The sequence below is a fragment of the Malaclemys terrapin genome, chromosome 12 (assembly GCF_027887155.1).
Source record: "Malaclemys terrapin pileata isolate rMalTer1 chromosome 12, rMalTer1.hap1, whole genome shotgun sequence".
NCBI lineage: Eukaryota > Metazoa > Chordata > Testudines > Emydidae > Malaclemys > Malaclemys terrapin.
Window position 1 is genome coordinate 31,651,247 of NC_071516.1, and position 24,453 is coordinate 31,675,699.

The following is a 24,453-nucleotide window of genomic DNA, read 5'->3' on the forward strand; positions in this document are numbered from 1 at the left end:
GGACTTAGTCACGGATTGGGAGCCAGAAACTGGAATGCAATAAAGGGCGCTGTGATATTTATTTTTAAACTTCTGGATAACCAGCGTGGGGGATCAAAAGCACAATTTTGTGACTGATTGGTGAATCAAACTATAGGGTTAATCACCAGTTTTGGGAGAATCTGCTCTCCTTTCGCAGCCTGTCCTGACCTTGGCATTTTCAGTCTGGGCTACTCCAGGCATCCCAGGTCACAGGCCACACTTTTCATAGCAGCAAATTTGTTATACTAGGAAGAGCAGGAAAGAAAATCAAGTTTAAGAGGCCAAACTGTAGGACAGCAAGAGCAATGTCCAACTGGGTGATTATGCTTTTCTTGAAATTGTATTTTCACACCTAGACATTATAGTGATTTGCACCTGGTAAATGCTGAAGACAAATTCATGTTGGGTAGTAATTTAATTGCTTTCGAAGTAAGAGCTAAGTTAAGGTTTAACTCTTTAACCAGTTCCTCTAACACAATGAGGGTATATCTTCACTGCAGAGTTAACTCAGGTGATCGGATTCAGAACCCAGGTCTAAGCAACCATACTGCAAAGCCCTACCCGAGTTAGTGTCTTCACTGGTGCTACACTGACCCCTGTCTCTCACTAGGGGTGCTGGGGGCACATCCTATGGTTCTTGGTGCTGCAATAAGCTGAACTGCTCTGGGATTCTTTCCCAGTGAACTGTGGGAGAACTTGTCTGTCCTTATGAGCACATGGGGCAAATTGTGGGAAGGAACTAGATGACTACCAGCACGTGAGCAATTTAGCCTGTGTCCTCAATGCAAAATGGGTGGGTTACCAGCTCAAGTGAAAGCAGAACCTGAGCCTAGCCTATACTCCAGCAGGTCCAGCTAGCCTGGGTTTAGAGCACAACTAAATTTGGGTGAAAGATTTGTTTTCTGGTGGGAGAGCCGGTAAAGGGCAACATCTCAGAAGATTCCCAGTTAATTCTGAAGTGAAGAAATACTCTTAGATATCAAAATATTAAGTTTTTACAGACACACGAACTCCTATGTGACTAGCCAATCACCATTGTTTTGATTCAGGAAACCTACTCTGAGCATATTACTAGCAGCCAAATTCAGGAAAGTTGTTTATTGAAAAGTCACTTTGCCCTTTGGCAGTTGGATTGGAATTTCTTTGGGCTAAAGGTACTCATGCAGACTTGAAGCACCACTGAGCTTAAGGTTAGCATCAAAAAAACCTCAGCTCTTTAGATATTAGAATTAAATAAGCAAACAAATCCACAACAGAAGTACTACATTTTACACAAATGTCACAGAACCCACAGGTTACTCTATATCAGTGGCATTAAAACTGTTAGACAACAACAGAGGGCTGTACGATCTGGGCATAAAGCATATGGAGTAGCAGTGGAACAGAACACTGATGCATGCTTTAAGGGAGTTACAACTGTTCTTTTCAAATCAATGAATCATAAAAACACATCATCTACCAACACAGCTACATCTAAGCAGCTAAAAATAGCCAGAAGAATTGTGTATTTAGTTGTGCAAAATAAAAGATACCACACAAATATGGATATATATGTATGTATTAGGAGGAGGTGAGTAGCCCTCAGAGGTGAAAGAGCAGGTTAAAGACTATTTAGAAAAGCTGAACATGCACAAGTCCATGGGGCCAGATCCAATGCATCCGAGGGTGCGGAGGGAGTTGGCTGATGTGATTGCAGAGCCATTGGTCATTATCTTTGGAAAAAGTCATGGTGATTGGGGGAGGTCCCAGACACTTGGAAAAAGGCAAATATAGTGCCAATCTGTGAAGGAGAATCTGGGGAACTACAGGCCAGTCAGCCTCACCTTAGTCCCTAGAAAAATCATGCAGCAGGTCCTCAGGGAATCCATATTGAAGCACTTGAAGGAGAGGAAGGTGATCATGAACAGTCAATATGGATTCACCAAGGAAAAGTCATGCCTGACCAACCTGATTGCCTTCTATGAAGAGATAACTGGCTCTGTGGATATGGGGAAAGCAGTGGACGTGACATATCTTGACTTTAGCAAAGCTTTTGACACAGTCTCCCACAGTATTCTTGTCAGCAAGTTAAAGAAGAATGGATTGGATGAATTGACTATAAGGTAGATAAAAAGCTGGCTAGATCATCGGGCTCAGAGGGAAGTGATCAATGGCTTCACTAGCTGGCAGCCGGTATCAAGCGGAGTCCCCCAGGGGTCAGTCCTGGGGCTGGTTTTGCTCAACATCTTCATGGATAATGGGATGGATTGCACACCCAGCAAATTCACGGATGACACTAAACTGGGGGAGAGGTAGATACGCTGGAGGGTGGGAATAGGGTCCAGAGTGACCTAGACAAATTGGAGGTTTGGGCCAAAAGAAATCTGATGAGGTTCAACAAGGACAAGTTCAGAGTCCTGCACTTAGGATAATTCCAGTTCCCTCAGCCTCTCCTCATAAGTCCTGTGTTCCAGCCCCCTAATCATTTTTGTTGCCCTCCGCTGGACTCTTTCCAATTTTTCCACATCCTTCTTATAGTGTGGGGCCCAAAACTGGACACAGTACTTCAGATGAGGCCTCACCATTGTTGAATACAAGGGAATGATCACGTCCTGCAGAGGGCAAAGAAAATGATTAGGGGGCTGGGGCACATGACTTATGAGGAGAGGCTGAGGAAACTGGGCTTATTTAGTCTGCAGAAGAGAAGAATGAGGGGGGGGATTTGATAGCTGCTTTCAACTACCTGAAAGGGAGTTCCAAAGAGGATGGATCTAGACTATTCTCAGTGGCACCAGATGACAAAACAAGGAGCAATGGTCTCAAGTTGCAGTCGGGGAGGTCTAGGTTGGATATTAGGAAAAAACTATTTCCCTAGGAGGGTGGTGAAGCACTGGAATGGGTTACCTAGGGAGATGGTGGAATCTCCATCCTTAGAGGTTTTTAAGGCCCGGCTTGACAAAGCCCTGGCTGGGATGACTTAGTTGGGTTTGGTCCTGCTTTGAACAGGGGATTGGATTAGATAACCTCCTGAGGTTTCTTCCAACCCCAATCATCATCTTCTAAATACATGTGATGAGAAGCTGTACAGCATGGAAACTCTAGACATATATTTTCAGATTTTAAGAAGCACTTTGACAGCAGACGTTTTCCTAGAGTTGAACCGAAAGCTACTGTAGACAAGATAAAAAGTCAGAACAATGGAACGTTATATGTAACAAGACTAGGTAACATTGTAATGCTTTGTATAACAGAGATATTAAGATTATACACAGACACAAAAAGACAATACACTGAACTGTTCATTTATGGAATGCTAACATTTACTAAAAATATGGTTAAAAAAATCCATATAACCAAACTTCATAGATATTGAAGTTTACCTGGTTTTAGTAGGCATTTGCTTTGTTTACCAAAAGATTTTAGATGAGCTGCTCATCATTCAAATTTGCTATTGTGTGCAAAAGTGTGACCAACCATATCATAGATTACTGTATCTGCAGTTATGAAATAATGGACATGCAATTATTCTGCAAATATTGGAATAGATTTGTCCCTTTAAAACTGCATTCCACAAATGAACAGAAAATACCAAGCTATGAAAGACTCCATCACAGAAAACTGGCTGAACAACATACACTGTAAGTGTGTTCATCTGAATGTCAGTTTCTTTTGAGGTTTCACCTACCTGGAAGTAAGGGCACAGATAACCTTGCTCCACTGCTCCACTACAGCAGGGTGATGCCGCCAGTTGGCCACCATTTCTTTGGCAGTTTTCCAATAAGGGGGTGTTGGAAAGCACCGAGTGCAAGCTAGCAACCACACTTCAAAGAGCACACCAATCAGTTTCTCAGCCAGATTCTCAGCAATGCCACCTTATGCAGGAACAAAACAAACATTTAAAGCCATTTAAGACTCTAGATTTCTTTCAGCCATCTCCCCTAGGAAACCCTATTGATCCTAAAGGAATCTCATGGCTATCATGCTCATATCACTTTGAATTTATATAGATTTCATTTTATAAGCAATGTTTAAATACCCTTAAATCTATTCTGATCTACAACAGTACCATTTGCTTACTTTCTACAGGTGCATCCATGCTTTTAAAAAGTCCAAATGTTATAATTGATAGTGTAAAGCCTAGCCATATGGGTAATGCGAACACCTGACCATGAACGTATTAGTTTACAGGTGGGTAGATACGGACGTGTCTTCACACTCTCTCTCTAGCTAGGGGGAAATAAAGATAATACGTAGCTGACAGACAGAACTATGGGACCACCAAGACAGAAGACCCAGTAATCGGAGTTTATAGTTGGATGGACAATCATGTGTCTTGCAGAGTATGTTCTGACAATTCATACAGGACAAAAATTGTTTAAGCAGGTTCAATTTCAGGCCATCCAACTTTAATTCAGAGTTGGAATACAAGAGATGGGTTGTTGTTCTTACATGGCCACCAGCAACTTTTGATTGTTTTTCAACAAGAAAACAAACTACATTCGGGGGCCAAAATCCCTTATATCCGTAAGCAAAGCAAATAAAGGTTAAGACACAAACCTTGCACAGTGGGAGCTGCCAGAAGAGTGTCATTAATCTGTAGGAGAAACAATAATAAAACCTCCCAAGTTTCTCGAGCCATGATGGTTGACTCACGAGCCAATTTCTGGACAGCCTTCAAAACCTGCAAGCATAGTCTATTCTGACTGGACCCTGGGTCGTGCCTATAAGAGAAGAACACTATTAGAGTCTCTCTCTCTCAAAAATAAAAAAAATAATAAGAATCTATACCTTTAAGATTGACTACAGTACCTAAAATTCACTGTGTTATATGCAAAAGAACTTAAAATGGCAATATTATTGAACCAAACTTTGAGCTAAGATGCTTCACGGGAATCCAAGTCTGCCTCAGTGTAGTGAAGTATACAGTACAATAGCTCTTTCATATGACACTACACAAACATGCACTCATACAAAATGCTACACAATTACAGTTAGAGAAAGTACAGCTCCTTTGCATTATATTCCAATTGCTAAGCGAATGGCTCATCACCTAATGCCATGAGATCATGTAAAACGCATAAAGACACATATGGGGTAGGCAGAGAGGCAGAATTAAAGTGTGGTATGTATTATTTTGATTTTTAAGAGTGCTCCTAATTATTCCAGGCACATGTAACTTACAAAGCTTACCAAATAAACCAGTCCCCAATCTGCCTCACCCATTCATCCCAGGAATGACAACTTTCATCTACGCCTATCTATAGTCAGAGCATCCTTATATAATATGTATATTACACGAAGCTTGGTCAGGATGGGGATCCTATTGTGCAATATGCTGTATAAATGTGGACAGTGACATGATCCTGCTCCACAGAGCTTATGATGTAAGAAGGGTATTTTGAAGTCACAGTTAGATTGGCAAAGATGAAGGAGCTGACTACCACATTAAGTATTTTTTTAAATGGCATAGGGAGAGCAAAAGGGATCCGGACTTCCTCTTTGTGCAGGATATGCAGATTAGACTGACTCGATACCTCACATGTCACCAAAAAGGAGCCCACTTATCCAAGAGAATATATCCTAGACAAGACAAAAATAAACGTGAACATAATGGAGATGTCAGGACTCGCTTATGGCCAGATATCTACTTCAGAAGAGAAGTGTTGTATTGGGAAGCAGGAGAGAATGGTGCTAGCAAACTAGTTTGACTTCTTTGCCACCTCCTCCAATGCTTCCTATCCCCAACTGACCATAAGCCTACAATCTCCTAAGCTTTTTAAAAATTCTAGAAAAGTCACTAGAATAGGAAAGCAGATTAAGGAGATCCTCTGCATATAGAGAAAGCTTGTTCATGGAAGCCAGAGTTTTAATACATTAATTCTTAGGGTTATCCCATCATGAAAATAATATTGACTCTCATATACCACAGCGGAGTGAGTTTTGATGAGATTGTCTGGATTTCTCTACCCCTTTGAAAAGTCACTTTGTGAAATACAAAGATGAGATAGGGCAAGTGACAATGACAAAAGCTTTTCCATAGCACCAGCCATTATATGTTTTCTGTCACTCCATGCTTGATGACAGGATGCCATTAACATCATAAATTTATAGCATGCAAATGTCATGCATGAATCCCACCTGATTAGGAAGGGCAAGGCAAAAGCACTCACTCCATGCTCACACATTCAGGAGATTTTTGTGATGGAGGCAAACAGTTTGAAGCAGCAACAAACTAAAGGAGTTCAGGGCTTACAGAAAAGGGAAATTTGGGCCAGATTAAGGCATTTCAGCAGAGTACCATCTATAAAAAATTCCCCATACATACTTTTAAGACAAGATCTGCCAGAGCCTGAGCATTTTGTTCATCTAATGCAGTGGTTCTCAAACTATTATACTGGTGACCCCTTTCACATAGCAAGCCTCTGAGTACGACTCCCTTATAAATTAAAAACGTTTATATATTGAACACCATTATAAATGCTGGAGGCAAAGTGGGACTTGGGGTGGAGGCTGACAGTTCATGACCCCCCATGTAATAACCTCACGACCCGCTGAGGGGTCCCAACCCCATTTGAGAACCCCTGATCTAATGCAACTGGAAGCATGTGTGGCACTGGGGCATTATCTGACTGTAACGACTGCCACTGCTATTGCATTTTAGTAATTCAATGCTTCTTGAATCAAGCACGGTAGCTAAGGTTAGGGTTCATTTCGTTGGGGCTAGAAGTCAGGCTGACATGAGAGGGAAGGATGTAGGGGACTTCTTTCCGGTTGATCAGCCAGCTACGAGCAATTCCAAGTTACTCTGCTCTCTCTCATTCATATTCATCGCTCTTGATGCTATAGGTCTCAAAAGTGAACACAGATTAACTGTTTTAGCACTATAACTATCGCAGGCATGGATTCTGTACATACTGCTGTTTTAGGGGACTAAATGTTGGTCTGAGTATTATAAAAATATTTATGAACACTTACTTTTGGGGGCATCAAGTCTTTTTTAACCTCTGTTCTCTACCTGCCATTTCAAGTCTGCTCATTTGTAACTAATTAGGTTGACTCGGGATAGCCAGCCTTCCTCATGCACTCATCTCCTAGATGGAGGATGTGCACTTGAGCTATTTTAGATATCAGCACCCTCTTATCACAACTCTGGACTACTGCGCTCCTGGCAGCTAATAGCTACATCACTTCCAGGGGGTAGGAAAGGAAACTATTTCACCAGGACCAAGAAAATGTATTTATGGTGTGGATTGAATGCTGTAATACAGGTGTAGGGAATACTTTTATTCCACAAAAAGAGGCGGCAGAAGTATTCTCCTGAATTCTACCCCCACCAGCACTCCCCATAGTATCTGAGCCTCTCCCACTTAAAACTCAAGATTTTTTTTTTTTTTCTAAGTTTCTTCCTTCCCTCCCAGCGTGCAGAATGAACACCTCATGGGTGGTGTATATACACACACACAGCTTACTGGGGGGAAAGCCAATCCAAGAGCTCAGCTGTGCATTTAGCTTTGACTGTAGCAGACCCTGTGATCATTTTTAGCTCTCATGAGAGACAGTTCTGAGTCAGCTCCTGGGAAAGGTGTATTTCACCTTCGATTTGGACTCATTTTTGTTTGGAGGAGGGAGGGGGGGAGAAAAAGGGGCTTGAAAATAAAGGTATAGCTGCCAACAATTCTTGGTAAGTGCTGCCCCACTGCAGTGGGGCAACAGGAAGCAACAGGAGCTTGGAAGTGGTCTCCCTCACCCACTGACTGTGTGCGGCTTCTCTCCCTCCCAGCAGCTACCAGCTCCAGTTTTGCAGCAATCGGTCAGCTATTCTGGGGGGGTGGGAGGGGCAGGAGAAAGAAAACAAGACAGACCGGATACCAAATGGAAACAGCCAAGAGGACTGCTGAGCTGCCAAAAGCAGCCTGGAGGAGACAAAGCTCAGGCCCTGGAACATAGGGGAAGAAACTATGGGGAGCATAGCAGGAGGCGTATGGGGTAGAATGGGCGCATCATCTCTCACAGAGCCATCCAGCAGTCTCTCCGGCCTACTTTATTTCTATCTGACAAACGTTAAGTAAAATTCCGCTGAAGTCTGACAATGTGGACCTTAATTCTGTAGCCAGGTACCTGGAGCTGTAGCCTCTGTGGGAATTGTGGAATTGCTCTGGAAGCTTCTCATATTATAACTGATGTTTTTATTGAACTAAATATGAAAATGCAATCCGCAGAGTTTCACTTATCTGGATATAAATTTAGTTGATTTTATGCAGGCTCCCTATTTTCCGGTTTTCATTGTGCCACAGAATTTTAGGTTGATAATGCATAAAACTTTCAGAGCGGTCAGGGGAAGCTGCAAGTATAGCAGCCAGGTAGGAAACAGTTGGGGCTTTTGGCACCTAGAGAGGCCCAGGAGACCGTTGGGATAAGCACATTGGCTGGGTGTTCCTGTTAATGTGATTTAGGTCATCGCTGGACAGATGAGTCACTACTGACATGAAGAGAGAATTTCACCCCTCTTAGATTATCATCCTAGGCTCTTTACAGACTCATGTAGACAACATTTTAAGGATGCACTTGGTTCATGCTTTCAAAGTCTTCATCACAGCTTCAAAGGGGGCTAGGGCTTCTAGAATACTTTTTTTTAAAATTGATAAAACAGAAGCCTAATTTTAATGTTATTTTTCTTAGCCCTCACCTTTTCCCTTACCCATCTCAGAAGTAAGTATCTGAAAATTAACTAGAATTTAAGTCTGTAGTAAGTTTAATACCCTTAGAAGGATGGTCCAGTGGTTAGAGTATTAGCCTAATAATTGGGAGACTTTGGTTCAAGTCCCTGCTCCACCAAACAACCTTCAAGACACATTGACTTTCTATGCCTTAGTTCCCCACCCATAAAATGGAGATAGCAGCACCTCCCTACCTCAGAGAGTACTGTGAGGGTAAACATATTAAAGATTGTTAAGGACTCACTGCTGTAATGGGGGCCAGTAGGACTGCCTACATACAACTGAGACTCCTGAATATTTCCTTTGTACCCTCCACAAATCTTATTTAATCCTTAAAGAGAACAACCATATCTAGATACTGCTGCTTCTGTGGCCTGAAAGACCAGCTTGTGAAATCTCACCCACAACAGGTACAGCAAAATGACAAACAGAAATTATGCCATCACAGAGCACCTACTCTACAGCTGCAGGGATCAGAGTCATTACAAAAATACAATAAAATAACTAAATGCCTTTGAGAGTTTCCCTTAGTCAGTGCTTGAAAATGCAGATAGGAGGACGAGGTTGGGGATTTCTCTGCCATGGTTTTTTGCTTGTTTAAATAGTCTGATCATTTTATGCTTACTTTTGACCTTACTTTAATATAAACTAAAATGTCACTTCTACCTGTAGTCTGAGACCAAGTCAAAACTAAGATTATTAAATATTCAGGTATTAGAATGTGAAGCAAGTTACTGAATGGTCCTTTTGCTTTGCACTTTAGAGCTAATCGTACAGATTAGCATTAGGTCTAGTCCTATGCTATAGCAAGAGTAGGTTGTGGTCAGCGTTTACTGTGTGGCCACGACATGTGTTTTGAACCGACTCTAAAGGCATGCAATACAAGCACAGTACATCCATCTACACTAATATATCCTGCAAGGCAAATGGCTTAGTTACTAAAAACTTTATTAAACAGGCATGCGAACTGGATGTGTTAAGCTTGGTGATAGATAAATGTAATTTTAGAGTCAGCCACTGACAGACGATACACTCCTCTTCTTCCTCATTTAATACCTGTGCGAAGTGCTTAAACAGATCATTGATTTGTATGTTATCATAATAGGCAAATCATTCTTAATCACTAGATCAGAGTGTAAATTCAAACTATTGAAAACACATGAATGGTGGTTGTTGTAGACTGCAAAAACTGCTATCCATGTAGTCAACGGCAGCTTCAAGGATATAGATCTGATCTTCCTGAAGCTTTGCCTCAACAACCAGAAGTTTTTACCTCTTCAAATTTACCCTCCCTGTGGGCATAAAGAGTAGGATAGCCTTTATCAGTTTCATCAGGCACAGCACTTCCTAAAACATATTTTTATGCCCTGTGTTACATCATCAGCTGTCCCAGATTCCACATCTACTTTGACAAAGTTTTCTAGCCTGCATAAACCTGATGTCAACTGACACCTGCTCAGCTTTTGACATATCAGTGCCAACAAAGTAATATGTCTAACTCTCAATGTGCACCTGAGACTGCTTTAAGATTTTGCCAATAGTTCTCTTAAATCGTAGTTTGATGCAAAATGGACTTCATTTTTTTTTTCATTTGCAAAATATTTCATAATTTTTAAAACTGAAATCCATATTCAGTGAGTGTGGAAGAGGTGATGGAACAAGGTGGCAAGTTTTTGGAAGTCCACATATTGCATTTTATGGTGCAGTTTAGTAAGAAGAGTTTTTTGTGGACAAAATTGATAGTTTCTGCTTCCATGGATTTCACGTGAGCAGCAGAGCCATCATGTATCTGTAGAGAATCAGTTCTAAAATTCTTGTATCCACTCATAAAAAGGGGATCTCGCTTATCAAAAAGCTTCCTATGCTGTCTGCAAATAAAAGTTATGTCATCTTTATGACATGAAACCTACTGATATTTACAGGGCTTTGGAGTGGAGCCTGGACCTGGAGAGCGGAGCAGCAGGTTTTTGCCTGGAGCTGGAGCGGAGCCAGAGCACAGCTCCAAAACCCTGGATATTTAATCATCATGAATTCTGGAATGCATATTCATAGATATTAAGGGATGTCTATGATCACCCATCCTGACCTTCCTCATAACCCAGGCCAACAAATCTCCCTCAGTGTTTCCTGCATCAAGCCCACAAATTTCTTTCAGAGCTAGAGCATCTCTTTCAGGAAGCTATTTAGTTTTAAATTTAAAGACTGCAAAGGGATGGAGAGTCCTCCACATCCCTAGGTAAGTTGTTCCAGCGATTTATTACCCCCTATTTAACTTCTGCACTTGATTTCTATTCTGAATTTTTCTAGTTTCTCTAGTTTCAACATCAGATCTCATTATGCCTTTTTCTGCTAAAATGAAATCTATCAGATACTTCTTTCCTACACAGGTAGTTGTAGATCATAATTATGTCAATTCTTAACTTTGTCTTGGATAAACTAAATAGATTGTTTCCTAAGTTTTTCTGCTAAAAGGCATATTTTACAGACCTCAAATCATTCTTGTAGCTCTTTTCTGAACTCTTTTCATTAACATCCTTTAAGTGTTGACATCAGAACTGGACACAATATTCCAATAACTGTCTAATACCATATACAGATGCACCTTCTGTCTCCTAGTTCACAAGATAAATAAACAGGAGCATATTAAACTATCTGCTTCCATAGAAGCAGACCAGACCACTGTATGCGGAAGGTCATGCTCCTATAAGTCAGCAAATAAGCAAAAATTTACTATTACAATAATTTTATGTTATGTTCTACATGGAACAGCTTCATGGGATTATGCAACTATCCTACCAGCAGCAAACCTGGCAAAGGCACAGCCCTTGTTGCAAGAGAACTGGCCATCGTTGGCAAGTCAGATTTCACTAATTGTCACAAAGAGCAACTTGCAGAGATCAGTGGAAGGTACACATTCTTCTAGCAACTGTCCATCCACAGAGCCATGACAGTCACATGTTGGCTTTGCCATTAGCATGTGCACTGCTGCCAAGCTCAAAAGTCTATCTAAAGGCATAAGTGATCATTTCATGACTCTACAGTTGCCACTGAAACAAGCGGTACGCTACCACCATCAGAGCATACACTCCCATCATGACAAATGCAGACAGAGAAAGAAAAGTTCCACAGTGACAGACAAAAACCTCATAGTGTTTACACTGGCATCCAATAAACTGATCATCAAAAAGGGGTCTTCAGTGCGAAGGTGGAAGTAATGCAGTCAACTGGCAGAATACCATAGGACAGCATGGGACTGGGAAAGAATAGCAATGAAACTCTGCTATTCAGTGAATGTGTCAAGCAGCAGCTAGCGATCATGAAAGCCTTTTTCCACCTACCAGACCAAAAAGAAATCCTCATGGACACACCCAGGATTCAAACAATGGCATCTTATTGACTATACTATCATCTGGCAGCAAGATCTACAGGACGCATGAATAACTGCAGCCTTGCACAGGATAGACCATCGCATGATATGCTCCAAAATTTTATTTGTTAATATGGCAAGCACACCGCAAGTCATTATTTAAATCAGTGGTGGGCAACCTACAGGCCGTCAGGGTAATCTGCTGGCGGGCCACGAGACAGTGTTTACATTGGCCGTCCGCAGCTCCCAGTGGCCACAGTTTGCCATTTCTGGCCAATGGGAGCTGCGGAAAGGTCAACGTAAACACTGTCTTGCGGCCAATGACCAGACACAGGTTGCCCACCACCGATTTAAACCGATCAGATAGCTCAACATATAGCAATTACAAGATGAAGCTACATAAGCGCAGCTCTGCAACAAACATCAGAGCAGCTCTGCCTGACCTTGCTGGCTTGACTTCTAGTGCTAATGTAAACAGTGAATGGGCAGCTCTTCACAATACTATACATTAAGCAGCTTTTGCCATCTTGGGTACAGCAAAATGACATCACCAAGCCTGGTATGATGAGAATGACTCAGAAATCCAACCGCTACTAATTCATCCTCCGCTCACCTGCCAGTTCTTCCCCCCTGGTTATTTTTAGTAAAGTCAGACAGGCCACAGCTTCTGTGAATTTTTGTTTATTGCCCACAACTGTTCATGACTTTTACTAAAAATAACCATGACAAAGTCTTAGCCTTAGACACAAGACCAAAGACTTCTATGCTGCTTTGAAAGATGTATATGGTTCTACACACACCACTACAGTGCCTTTAAAGAGTGCAGACAGCTTATCGCTGATCACCAACAAAGGAGACATCCTATCAGGGATGCCAACAGCATTTCAGTGATCTTCTGAACCAGAGATCGGCAACCTTTGGCACAGGGCCTGCCAGGGTAAGCACCCTAGCGGGACGGGACGGTTTGTTTACCTGCCGCGTCCGCAGGTTTGGCTGATCGCAGCTCCAACTGGCCGCAGTTTGACACTCTAGGCCAATGTGGCCGTGGCTTCCCGCAGCCCCCTTTGGCCTGGAGTGGCGGACTGTGGCCAGTGGGAGCTGCGATTACTTGCTGCATCCGCAGGTTTGGCCAAACAAACCTGGCGGACTGCATGCCAAAAGTTTCAGATCCCTGTTCTGAACACACCAGCCAACGCTGTAGACGAGGCACAAATAAGAGCAGTGGATCTGCCAACATGGACACAGCCCGATCCCTTGATGGAGTCGGCACTGCAGTCAGTGCCATGAGGAACTGCAGGGATCTGATGGTATTACTGCAGAAATAGTCAAGCACTGAGGAGAGACCTTACTGAGACAACTACATGGAGATTCACTATACAGAGTACTGAAAGACTTCAACGATGCCACCACTGTCACCACATACAAGAGGAAAGGTGAAAGTCCAACTGTGGCAACTATCACAGTATCTCATTACTTACGAGCACTGGAACGATTCTGGACAGAGTACTCTGTCTGCTATGCAACATCGCTAATGGTGTGCTATCAGACTCACAATGCTGTTTCAGGACAATGCAAGGAACAGCAGACATATTTGTAGCTAGTCAGATGCAGGAGCAATGCAGAGAACAGCAAGAGAACCTTTACACCTGTCTTCATTAACTTGGCTAAAGCATTTGACACTGACAGCAGATCTGGACTTTGGCAACTATTACATAAGTTTGGTTATCCAGAAAAATTCACCAACATTCTGAGGCTATGGCATAACGAAATGCTCAGATGAGTCTGTGCACATCCGTTCAGTATGAACATTAGTGATAGGAAATGGGTAAGTTGGGCTGCATAATTAATCCAATCCTGTTCAAAGTCTTCTATGCAGCAACACTAAGTGATGCTACAAGAGACCCGAATGCTGGTATCAGGATAAAGCAGCAGAGGGTCTTGTGGCACCTTATAGACTAACAGACGTATTGGAGCATAAGCTTTTGTGGGTGAATGCCCACTTCAGACGCCTGGCATTCACCCACAAAAGCTTATGCTCCAATACGTCTGTTAGTCTATAAGGTGCCACAAGACCCTCTGCTGCTTTTTACAGATTCAGACTAACACGGCTACCCCTCGGATACTTGGTATCAGGATAGCTTTCCTATCCTCTGGAAAAATTATTCAACCTAAACATGCTGCAACCCTCCACCAAGATCTGAGGCAGCTGTTGATGAGCTGCTGTATGTGAATGACTGCACTCTAGAGAGACCTACTCAAGAAGATATACAATTTATTACAGACAAAATTGTAGAGTCTACAAAAACAGAGGCTGTTTTTTTTTGTTTTTTTTTTTAATAATAAAGAAGTCATGTATCAACCTCCACCAGGAAACCCAACAAGAAACCAGAAGTCACCATCAGCAACACACAGCTGAATGCTGTTACAGACTTCTGCTATCTTGGCAGCATATTGGTGAATGATGCTACTCTAGACAAGGAGCTGACAAGTTGCATTAACAAAACCAGTTCCTCATTGGCAGACTATCAGGCAGAATCTGGCAGCAATACTGTATTAAGCTTCAAACAAAGCTAAGAGATTAAAGCAGATGTGCTGTCCAATTTGTTTTATAAGTGCGAGCCCTGCATCACATCAAGCTTCTAGATCAGGGGTGGGAAAACTACAGCCCGCAGGCCAGATCTGGGCCTTCAGGGCTCTGGATCTGGCCCGCAGGATTGCCCACCGTGGTGCCGTGGGCCCCGCGCGCCCCTCTCAGAAGCAGCCAGCACCACATCCCTGCGGCCCCTGGGCAGGGAGGGGGGCAGAGCGCTCTGTGCGTTGCCCTTGCCTCCAGGCACTGCCTTCCCTCCCTCCTCCCATCTCCAGCTCCCATTGGCCAGAGCCAATGGGAGGTACCTGGAGGTGCAGCAAGGGCAGCACATGCGGAGCCCTCCGCCCCACCTCCCGCAGGGGCTGCAGCGCTTCCTGGAGTGGCATGGGGCTGGGGACAGGGCAGGCATACAGGGAGCCTGCCCGGGCCCCGGTGTGTGCCACTGACACCTCAGAGCTGCTTTAGGTAAGAGTCGCTGGGCCAGAGCCCCTCCTGCACCCCACCCCCCCAACTCCCTGCCCTAAGCCCCTGCCTGCACCTTGCACCCCAACTCCCTGCCCTGAGCCCCCTCCTACACTCCAACCAACTGCCCTGAGCTCCCTATTGCACCCCTGTCCACCCCAATCCCCTGCCGAGCCCCCTCCTGCACTCCACACCCCTACTGCACCCAACCCCCTACACTGAGCCCCCTCATATACCCTGCACTCCTCCTCTGCCCCAATCTCTTGCCCTGAGCCCCTTCCTGCACACTGCACCCCCTCCCACACCTGCACTTCCTCCCACACCCCAACCCCCTGCCCTGCATACAGTTTCCCCACCCAGATGTTGCCCTTGGCCCAAAAAGTTTGCCCACCCCATTCTAGATAAATTCCATTTATGACAACTGCATACCATACTCTGCATCAAACAGCAGAATAAAGTTCTGGAATGCAGCCACTCCACAGGGATTGAAGCCATGCTCATTGGTCATGTGTTCAGGATGAATGACACCAGAATGCCAAAGCAGCTGCTGTACAGCAAACTGGAAGTAGGTAACCACACACAAGATGGCCAGAAGAAATGCTTCATAGACACACTGAAGCATAACTTGAAGCAGTGCATCATTGACGTCAACAGCTGAGAGTCATCAGTAACAGATATATCACCTGACAAGCAGTAGTCAGCAATAGGGTATTCAGAGACTAATCACAGTATGGCTCTTGAAGTACAGAGGCGGAGTTGTAAACAGCAGCAGCTTCAGCAGACAGACTGTAATCCCTTCCTCGATATTGAGCTACATATGCATTCAACATAGAAAGGACAAAGTGTATTACCACCGTCCATCACCGAAGATAATGCTGACAACCACCACCTACCCAAGAATCGTGTTTGCCCTCTTCGCTACAGAGCTACACTGGGAGCTCACATTCCCTTGGTTATCTACCAAGATCCTAAATCCTTTTCAATGGAATTGCATTCCAGGATACAGACACCCACCTTGTAGGACCTATGTATAATGATCTTACATTTGGATGCAATACACAAGTTTCTCATTTCTTAATCTGCTCAGTCTCAGGTGCTTTGCACTTATTTGGCAGTCTTCAGTATCATCCTCTGTTGATTCAAGCTGATAAGTGCTTTTTGGTTTTCTGTTTTTGAAACCACACCCCAAAAGCCCAGCAGGGTGATCTGATGTTGTCCAACAACATTTTTCAATGTTTTTGCCCCCCAAATCACGCAACTATCCATGGACATAGTTCTTGTAAGAAATGTTTAGTGTGTAAGTCAAGGACTGATTTGCAAATTAAGTTGTCTAACCATGGTAGCAAAAGCAGCTGCCTAGTTTGCAATTCAAAGCTGCAACAAATTAGAGTGGCCACCCACCTCCTAACTTCAGAGCCAGTTGTGTTTTGCAGCAGACACAAGTAATAAATCATAGTTTCATTTGCTAGCCAAACCAGAGTAGGATTTGTAGTAAAATAAAACTGCTGGCCTTTCTGGCAAAAGAACTACATGACTATAGCAGAGAAGCCCAGACCCAGTCTCTTCCCTCCTCAGTTGCTACAGATCTGCGCCTCACCTTGGTACGAAGAGATTTTGTAGATGTTTGAGAATGCTCTGAACATAAAGATTTGGTTCCTTAATAACAGGTAAAGGAATGGAGTCTTTAGGTAATACAAGAGCCATAATCCAGTCAGTATATACATCAACACAATACTTCACAGTATCGCCCTCCAATGGGAGGGTCAGTCCATAACAAACCACCTCCATGGTCCATTTTACCTAAACAAAGAAAGGGAAGGTTGTTAAAATACTGTATGTACCAAACATAAGAGCATGTCTACATGTTCCTAAACAAGCCCAATGGTGCCAATAGCACCCCTTTTTAGCTTTTAGCAATAATATATGAACATATGCATCCCTTCAAGTAGTATTTCAGGCTGTGTGTGTTTATAACATATATAAAGGGACAGTTTCCCTTAAGGGACAGGCTGGAGCTTGCAGCTTGGGGATAATCAAGGAGGCCCTGCTACACCCTCATGTCAAGCTATATAGAATGGGAAGGGCAGGGAGCAGAAGCCAGGCAGGCTTGCAATCACTCCTGTCCTGCAATTTTACTAAAAAGGTGACATGGTATTCAGTTAGTGTTTGTTGGCTTCTCCTTGCCTCGGGCTATAAAAGCAAACCCAGGCCTCCCTAATTATAGGAATTAAGGCGGGACACACCCACACCACCACAAGGGGTTTGTGGGGATGGCCCACAACTTTAAAGAAACTTTTTAAACAAACCCCAATTTACAGATTGTAAATCATGCTACCTACCAGACTTAACACGGAAACAAAAGCAACACACAGGAAAAGCGGTTTTATCCAGCATGTTGGGGGAAATGGGGGGTGCCAGTAAGTGAAAAATGCCAGTTAACTAAGAGGGAGGGAGTTTGGGGCAGTGGGTTAGGACATGGGAGTGCACGGTGCCAGATCTGAAAAGGGGAAGGGGGTTGTGGCTGCCACTTACCTCGGGCAGCTCCCTGCAATCGGCGACTTGTCCTCACTGCTCCTAGGTGGAGGCATGGCAGGCGGCTCTGTGCGCTGCCTCACCTGCGGCCACCACCCCTGCAGCTACCATCGGCCACGGTTCCCAGCCAATGAGAGCTGCAGAGCTAGTGCTCGGGGTGAGGCAGGGGCAGCATGTGGAGCTGCCTGCTGCACCTCCACCTAGGAGCAGCCAGGATATGTGGCCACTTGTAGGGAGCTGCCTGTGGTGAGCACCGCCCAGATTCCCACTCCTGCACCACAACCCCCTGCCCAAGTCCCCTCCCACACTCAAACTCCCTCCCAGAGCCTGTGCTCCACACCCCCTCCTGCAACCCCCCCTGCCAGCCCTGCTCCAACCAGACTATAAACTGGAATTTCAATTAAGATCAGAAATGCTGGTTTATAGAATTGTCTGGTTGGGGAAGTGCCAGATAAAACAGCTTTTACTGTACTAGCTTACAATGCTATTCAGCTGGTTTTCCAACTAAAGTTTGTACTTTATAACAATACATAATTTGCTACTGTTACTAGTTCTGCCTTCTGCTGCCATTTGTTATTAGTATGACACATTGACATATCACAGCCTCATGAAGTTTATTTCATTCTTAATAAGATAATCAAGACTTTAAGCACTTTCAGTTTGCATTAAACTGTCAGTTTAGCCTACCTGCAATTTGACAACAGCCCTTCATACTTTTTAACACAGTGCAAGACTGAACAGACAGGTTAATATATTGTTAGGAAGATTAAATACCCATAATACTGAGAAAGAAGTATATGTATACTGTAGTAGGTAAAGACAGTGCACATATTGGTTATATGACTGAGAACGGACATTCAATATTTGTCTATTGTGCCATAAGTTCTGAGAAGTTGGCTCAAACTGAAAACAAGGAATTTAGCAATTAATAAAATTTTAATAGCTGGAGAACCTTACTTGTCTGGAGAGCTATGTATTTCATAGAAAACATAATTCACTGGTGAGGAAAGTAATGGAATTTACTTATGCTATGAATTAGCTGTTGGGAAAAGCCTACTATAGATCACAAGTTTAGGACTTGAAATGTACTTCAGAAAGCTTGGATTATTTAAAAAATTTGAAGTTCACTGCAGAAAGCTACATAGATCAGCTACATGGCAGTTAACATGTGAACAGAACCAGAACCCCTGTAGAGAAACACTTACTTCTTTATCGGTTTTTAGTAAACTCTCGCTCCCAGCTGCCGACGGTGTATTTAAGGCTTGCCCAAGAGGACGCACCACTGCATTTGCCACCTCTCTCCCCACGTTATCAGGATAGCTGTGAAGTACACTCGTGTGACCCTGATCATTTTGGACAACAAGATGCAGGGACCTCCACTCTGAGTACATAGTGCCTCTATGCTACACAGCAAGCAATACCTGGAAGAAGAGAAAGAAGCAATTATTATATATGCTTATGGTACACATTAATAGAACTCTGGCTAGACGACATAGAACATAGCCCATTACACATTTAAAAATGCATATGAATGCTTCACCCCCATGGAGAACTGGAAAGAAAAGAAAGGGGGGAAAAAAAAAAAAAAATAACCGCAGCCATTCAACTCCAAGAGGTCTCTAATACAGCCCAGTAAACCAGTATATTCACTATATGAAATTTGTTCATAAATGATTTCATTACAGGTAGAAATTAGAAATCAGACATCAATCTTAAGACCTCTCCTGCATTATATCGATGGTCCAGTCACTTGAAATGACCCCTGCTCTTTCCCAGCAATTATGGAACAGACACTGCTCTTACTCGAACATCTCTTTTCACTTGAATGGAGGTCAATTTCAGAAGTACTCTGAATTCAAGCGCAGGCCCCAATGTACATGTCTACATATTAGTTCCTGGCAACACCCATGATGCTAAGGAAAGGACACATGACAGATGTCAAGGAAATGGCAGGCTATTAAAATGTTAAGAAGATCTGTAGAGATGATCTTGTGGGAAGGCAAGTTAAATCCTGCCCCTTTACAGGAAAAGGATCCGGGGCTACTGGGAAAGAGTTGGCTAAGAAAATGAGTGAATTGTAGTGTGCACTCTCCAACTAATGTTCCACTTGAATAAGCCCCCTCTTTTGTTGCAAATTAATCAAAAGTGAACCTCCAGAAAAAAAGCTTTAAAACCTCATTCAGTTCTCATTTCACTAATCCACAAACCCAATGACACTCAAAAGGAAAAAGTCAATTTCCACTGCTCTACAAGATCTGTTGTGATGTCTCATATCATGACTTCACTACATGCGCATACATATTAAGTACAGTATATTAATAAAGTATACCAAACAGCAGTATTTCACATATACCAGTCACTTAGACTGTATACTCTTGGGGGTAGAGACTGTCTTTTCCGAGGAAGGTACACACATGTACTATGCCTAGCACAATGGGGCCAATAAGTGCTACTGCAATACAAGTAATCAAAACCAATAGTCTAGTCGTAAATAAACACATACAACATTCAGTGGTCTTGATTTTATTCTGTTCTCTCAGAGCTTGTCTATACATGGACGTTTACTAGCTTAATTCCTTGTGTGAACACACTTATTCTGGAATAAGAGTCCATGCAGTTAGCTATACCAGTATAACTAGAATAGTATAATTATGCCAATAAATTAAGAACATAACTGTCAGACTGGATTAGACCAATCGTCCATTTAGCCCAGTATCCTGTCTTCTGACAGTGGCCAATGACAGCTGCTTCAGAAGGAATGAGTAGCACAGGTAATCATCAAGTTATCCATCCCATCATCCACTCCCAGCTTCAGGCAGAGGCTTAGGAGGACACAGAGCATGGGATTGCATCCCTGCCAACCTTGACTAACAACTACTGATGGACCAATCCTACAAGAACTTGCATCTAGTTTTTTTGAACCCTGTTATAGTTTTGGCCTTCACAACATCCCCTGGCAAAGAGTTCCACACGTGGACAGTACACTGTGCAAAACAGTACTTCCTTTTGTTTGTTTTAAACCCTATGCCTATTAATTTCATTGCTCGACCCTGGTTCTTGTGTTATGTGAAGGAGTAAAACAACATTTCCTTATTCACCTTCTACACACCAATCAAGATTTTATAGACCTCTATCATATTCCCCCCTTAATCAGCTGAAAAGTCCCAGTCTTTTTACCCTCTACTCATACAAAAGCTGTTCCACATACCCCTAATCATTTTTGTTGCCGTTCTCTGAACCTTTCCAATATATCTTTGAGATCTGCATGCAGTATTCAAGATGTATTTATATAGTTGCATGCTGATATTTTCTGTCTTACTCCCTATCCCTTTCCTAATGGTTCCTAACACTGTTAGCTTTGACTGCTGCTGCACATTGAGCATGTTTTCAAAGAACTATCCACAACAACTCCGAGATCTTTCTTGAGCGGTAACAGCTAATGTATAGTTGGGATTTTGTTTTCCAACATGCATTACTTTGCAGTTATCACCAATGAATTTCAGCTGCCATTTTGTTGCCCAGTCACCCAGTTTTGTGAGATCCCTTTGTAACTCTTCACAGTGTGCTTTGGATTTAACTATTTGAGCAATTTTGTATCATCTGCAAATTTTGCCACCTCACTGTTCACCCCTTTTTCCAGATCATTTATGATTATGTTGAACATCACTGCTCCCAGTACAGACCCCTGCAGAACACCGTTATTTACCTCTCTCCACTCTGAAAACTGACCATTTATTCCTACTCTATGTTTTCTGTCTTTTAACCATTTACTGATCCATGAGAGGACCTTCCCTCTTACCCCATGACTGCTTACTTTGCTTAAGAGCCTTTGGTGAGGGACCTTGTCAAAGGCTTTCTGAAAGTCTAAGTACATTATATGCACTGGGTCACCCTTATCCACGTTTCTTGACCCCCCTCAAAGAATTCTAATAGATTGGTGAGGCATGATTTCGCTTCGCAAAAGTTGTGTTGACTTTTCCCCAACAAATCATGTTCATCTGTTAATTCTGTTCTTTACTATAGTTTCAACCAATTTGCTTGGAAATGAGGTTAGGCTCCAGAGGCAATCCTGGCAATTACAGACTGGTAAGCCTTTTTCAGAAATTGGTGTCACATTAGCTATCCTCCAGTCACCTGGTACAGAAGCAGATTTAAATGATAGGTTACATATCACAGTTAGCAGTTCTGCAATTTCATATTTGAGTTCCTTCAGAACTCTTGGTGAATACCATCTGGTCCTGATGACTAATTACTGTTTAATTGCTCAAACTGTTCCAAACACCTCCTCTATTGACACCTCAATCTGGGACAGTTCCTCAGATTTGTCACCTAAAAAGAATGGCTCAGGTGTAAGAATCTCCATCACACCCTCTGCAGTGAAGACTGATGCAAACAATTTATTTAGTTTCTCTATAACGACTTTGTCTTCTTTAAGTGTTCCTTTAGCATCTCAATCATCCAGTGGCCCCACTGATCGTTCAAATTTCCCCATGGAGACAAGTTCTCCATAGTTTGTAGTGTCCTCCACGCTTATGATTAGAATTAATTTGCAAAATTCAAGTAGGTGAAAAGAGATTCAGATGTTTGATCTGAAGATAATAATGTTCAGTTTGCAGCCCTGAATCCTAAGCGAAAGACTTAAAAAAATACGTTCAACAGAATCATCAACGTAACATTTTAAGCAGGGCTTTGGAGCTGTGCTGCGGCTCCGCTCCAGCTCCAGGCAAAAACCTGCAGCTCCACTGCTCCGGAGCTGCTCTGCGCTCCAGCGCCGGGCTCCGCTCCAAAGCCCTGATTTTAAGAGTTCAGTAATAGAGTCTCATCTTAATTACTTTCATCATAAAGAAAAAAAGTACCATCAATCTAACATTTTCCTAGGATCTAAAACTAAGTCAAGACACTGCTAAGTCTGGAATGAGTGCAGTTGAGCAAGCTATTTCTAAGTCTTATCTCTCTAAAATGGAAGTCTTGGTGTCATTCTGGAGTTGCATACACACTGCTGAAGATTTGGGCTACAGTTTTTGAGTAACTCACATGGTAAGCTTTAAATTACAGTTCCAACACAAATAGTTACAATTAGCATTTAAAAAAGCCTCCGATCTCTTCCCTTCAATTAAGGTTTACCGTTTGGGTTTTGTTTTGTTTAAGTTTGATCTACAGGAGGCAGGATTTCACAGCTCTGCTTACAGTCCTAAGATCCCTAAAAATTGTGGGCAGACACTAATCCAGTGGTTCTTGCTGGGGGTATACAGAGGTCTTCCAGGGGGTATGTCAGCTCGTCTAGACAGTCATCTAGTTTTACAACAGGCTACATAAAAAGCACTAGCGAAGACAGTACAAAAAACTAAAGTTTCATACAGATAGTGACTTGTTTATACTGCTCTATATACTAGATCAGTGTTTCTCAACATGGGGGTGGCGATTGCTGGGGGGGTGTTGCAGAATGGGAGGGGGGGGGAGAATCACAAGTGCACGGCCAGCATTAGGGAGTAGCAAGCAGGGCCCCCGCGAAGCTAAGATTCATGCTGAAGCCAAAGCCGAAGCCCAACCCCTGCCACCCAGGCTGAAATCAGACTCCTGAAAGAAGTACAGAAGCCTGGAAAGGTTGAGAATCATTGCACTAGCCCATCTTCCAGGAAACAAAGAGGTGAAGGTTAAAGTGTGGCTTGCCAGCCAAGAGAAGTAAAAGCCCATTTGTTCAAAACATTTGCACTTAACCTTTCCCCTAGAAAAGAGACTCTTGGCCCAGTACCAAACAACAGGGCATGGCTTACAGAGAGACTAGTCCTTTCAAAGAGCAGGCTCACCACCTAAACAGCTTTGTAAATTAGGAAAGTCTCAGGTTAGCAACCCCCCATGCTGGATTCCCAAAGAGCATTGTAGAAAGCCTAAGTCTGATATTTATTTTGCTATTTTCCAGACTCGATTGCTGCCTGGTTTGAGGCAGGAGTCAGATGCACTGCTGATTAAGTCAATATCAAATGCATCAGAGCATAGAGTCTGCAGGGAAGATATCCCTCCCTACACCTTCCTAAGAAAGCAATTTTTTATTATTATTTTTTTTTAAGTGGTGAGAGCACAGTGGCCAGAGACTTAAAGCTTGGAGAGAAGAGGATGATCACGAGACAGCCAGCTCTTTGAAGGGGAAAATGGATGAACCACAGGTAGAAGCAGGGGAGAGGAGGTCAGGAAAGCAGACGGTGCCAACTAGTCTAGGACTGAGGCCTTGTCTACCAGTAAGGTCCAGTGATTAGGGTGCTAGCCTGGCACTCAGGAGACTTGGGTTCATCCCCTGCTTTGCCACACACTTCATGAGGGACCTTGGACAAGTCACTTAGCAACACCTATTTTTGATAGGAGACCTGAGGCAGAGACTGTTTCGGTGTACTTCCCTACCTCATAGGAGTGTTATGGGGAATAACTACAGTCAGTCACTCAGATACCACAGTAACAGACATAGCGTTATTCTGGTAAACCCCCATATGGGCAGGTAGCCTACTAGAAGAGTGCTTTTTTCATTTTAGCTTAAACTTCTTCACAAGCAACATATGGTAACCTTCCTTGCCCCAAAGAGGACTCATACTGCAGTAAGTGTGCCCACACACTGGGTAGAGGTATTATACCAATACAACTAGATCAGTTTAAACTCACACCTTAGGTTATACCGAAATAATTCACACGTACACAAGGCATATGCAATCAGTGTGCCAGCTTTGGAGGAAAGACAGGAAATCCCAAATCCTGATTATTCTGAGAATCCATCATTCTATTCTTGGGGAATGAGA

At 43.0% G+C, this 24,453-nt stretch overlaps 1 protein-coding gene across 4 annotated transcripts in view; it reads right to left on the reverse strand.

Moving 5' to 3' along the window:
- Positions 1-24,453, reverse strand: part of RALGAPB (Ral GTPase activating protein non-catalytic subunit beta) — a 129,407-nt gene that overhangs the window by 99,593 nt on the left and 5,361 nt on the right. For all 4 annotated transcript variants that reach the window (XM_054045324.1, XM_054045323.1, XM_054045322.1 and 1 more), the window contains exons 2-5: positions 18,874-19,089; positions 16,734-16,936; positions 4,558-4,721; positions 3,686-3,872 (exon numbers count right to left, since the gene is read on the reverse strand). In XM_054045324.1, the coding sequence (XP_053901299.1) occupies positions 3,686-3,872; positions 4,558-4,721; positions 16,734-16,936; positions 18,874-19,059 (740 nt within the window). In that variant the 5' untranslated portion in view covers positions 19,060-19,089. The remainder of the gene's footprint in view (positions 1-3,685; positions 3,873-4,557; positions 4,722-16,733; positions 16,937-18,873; positions 19,090-24,453) is intronic.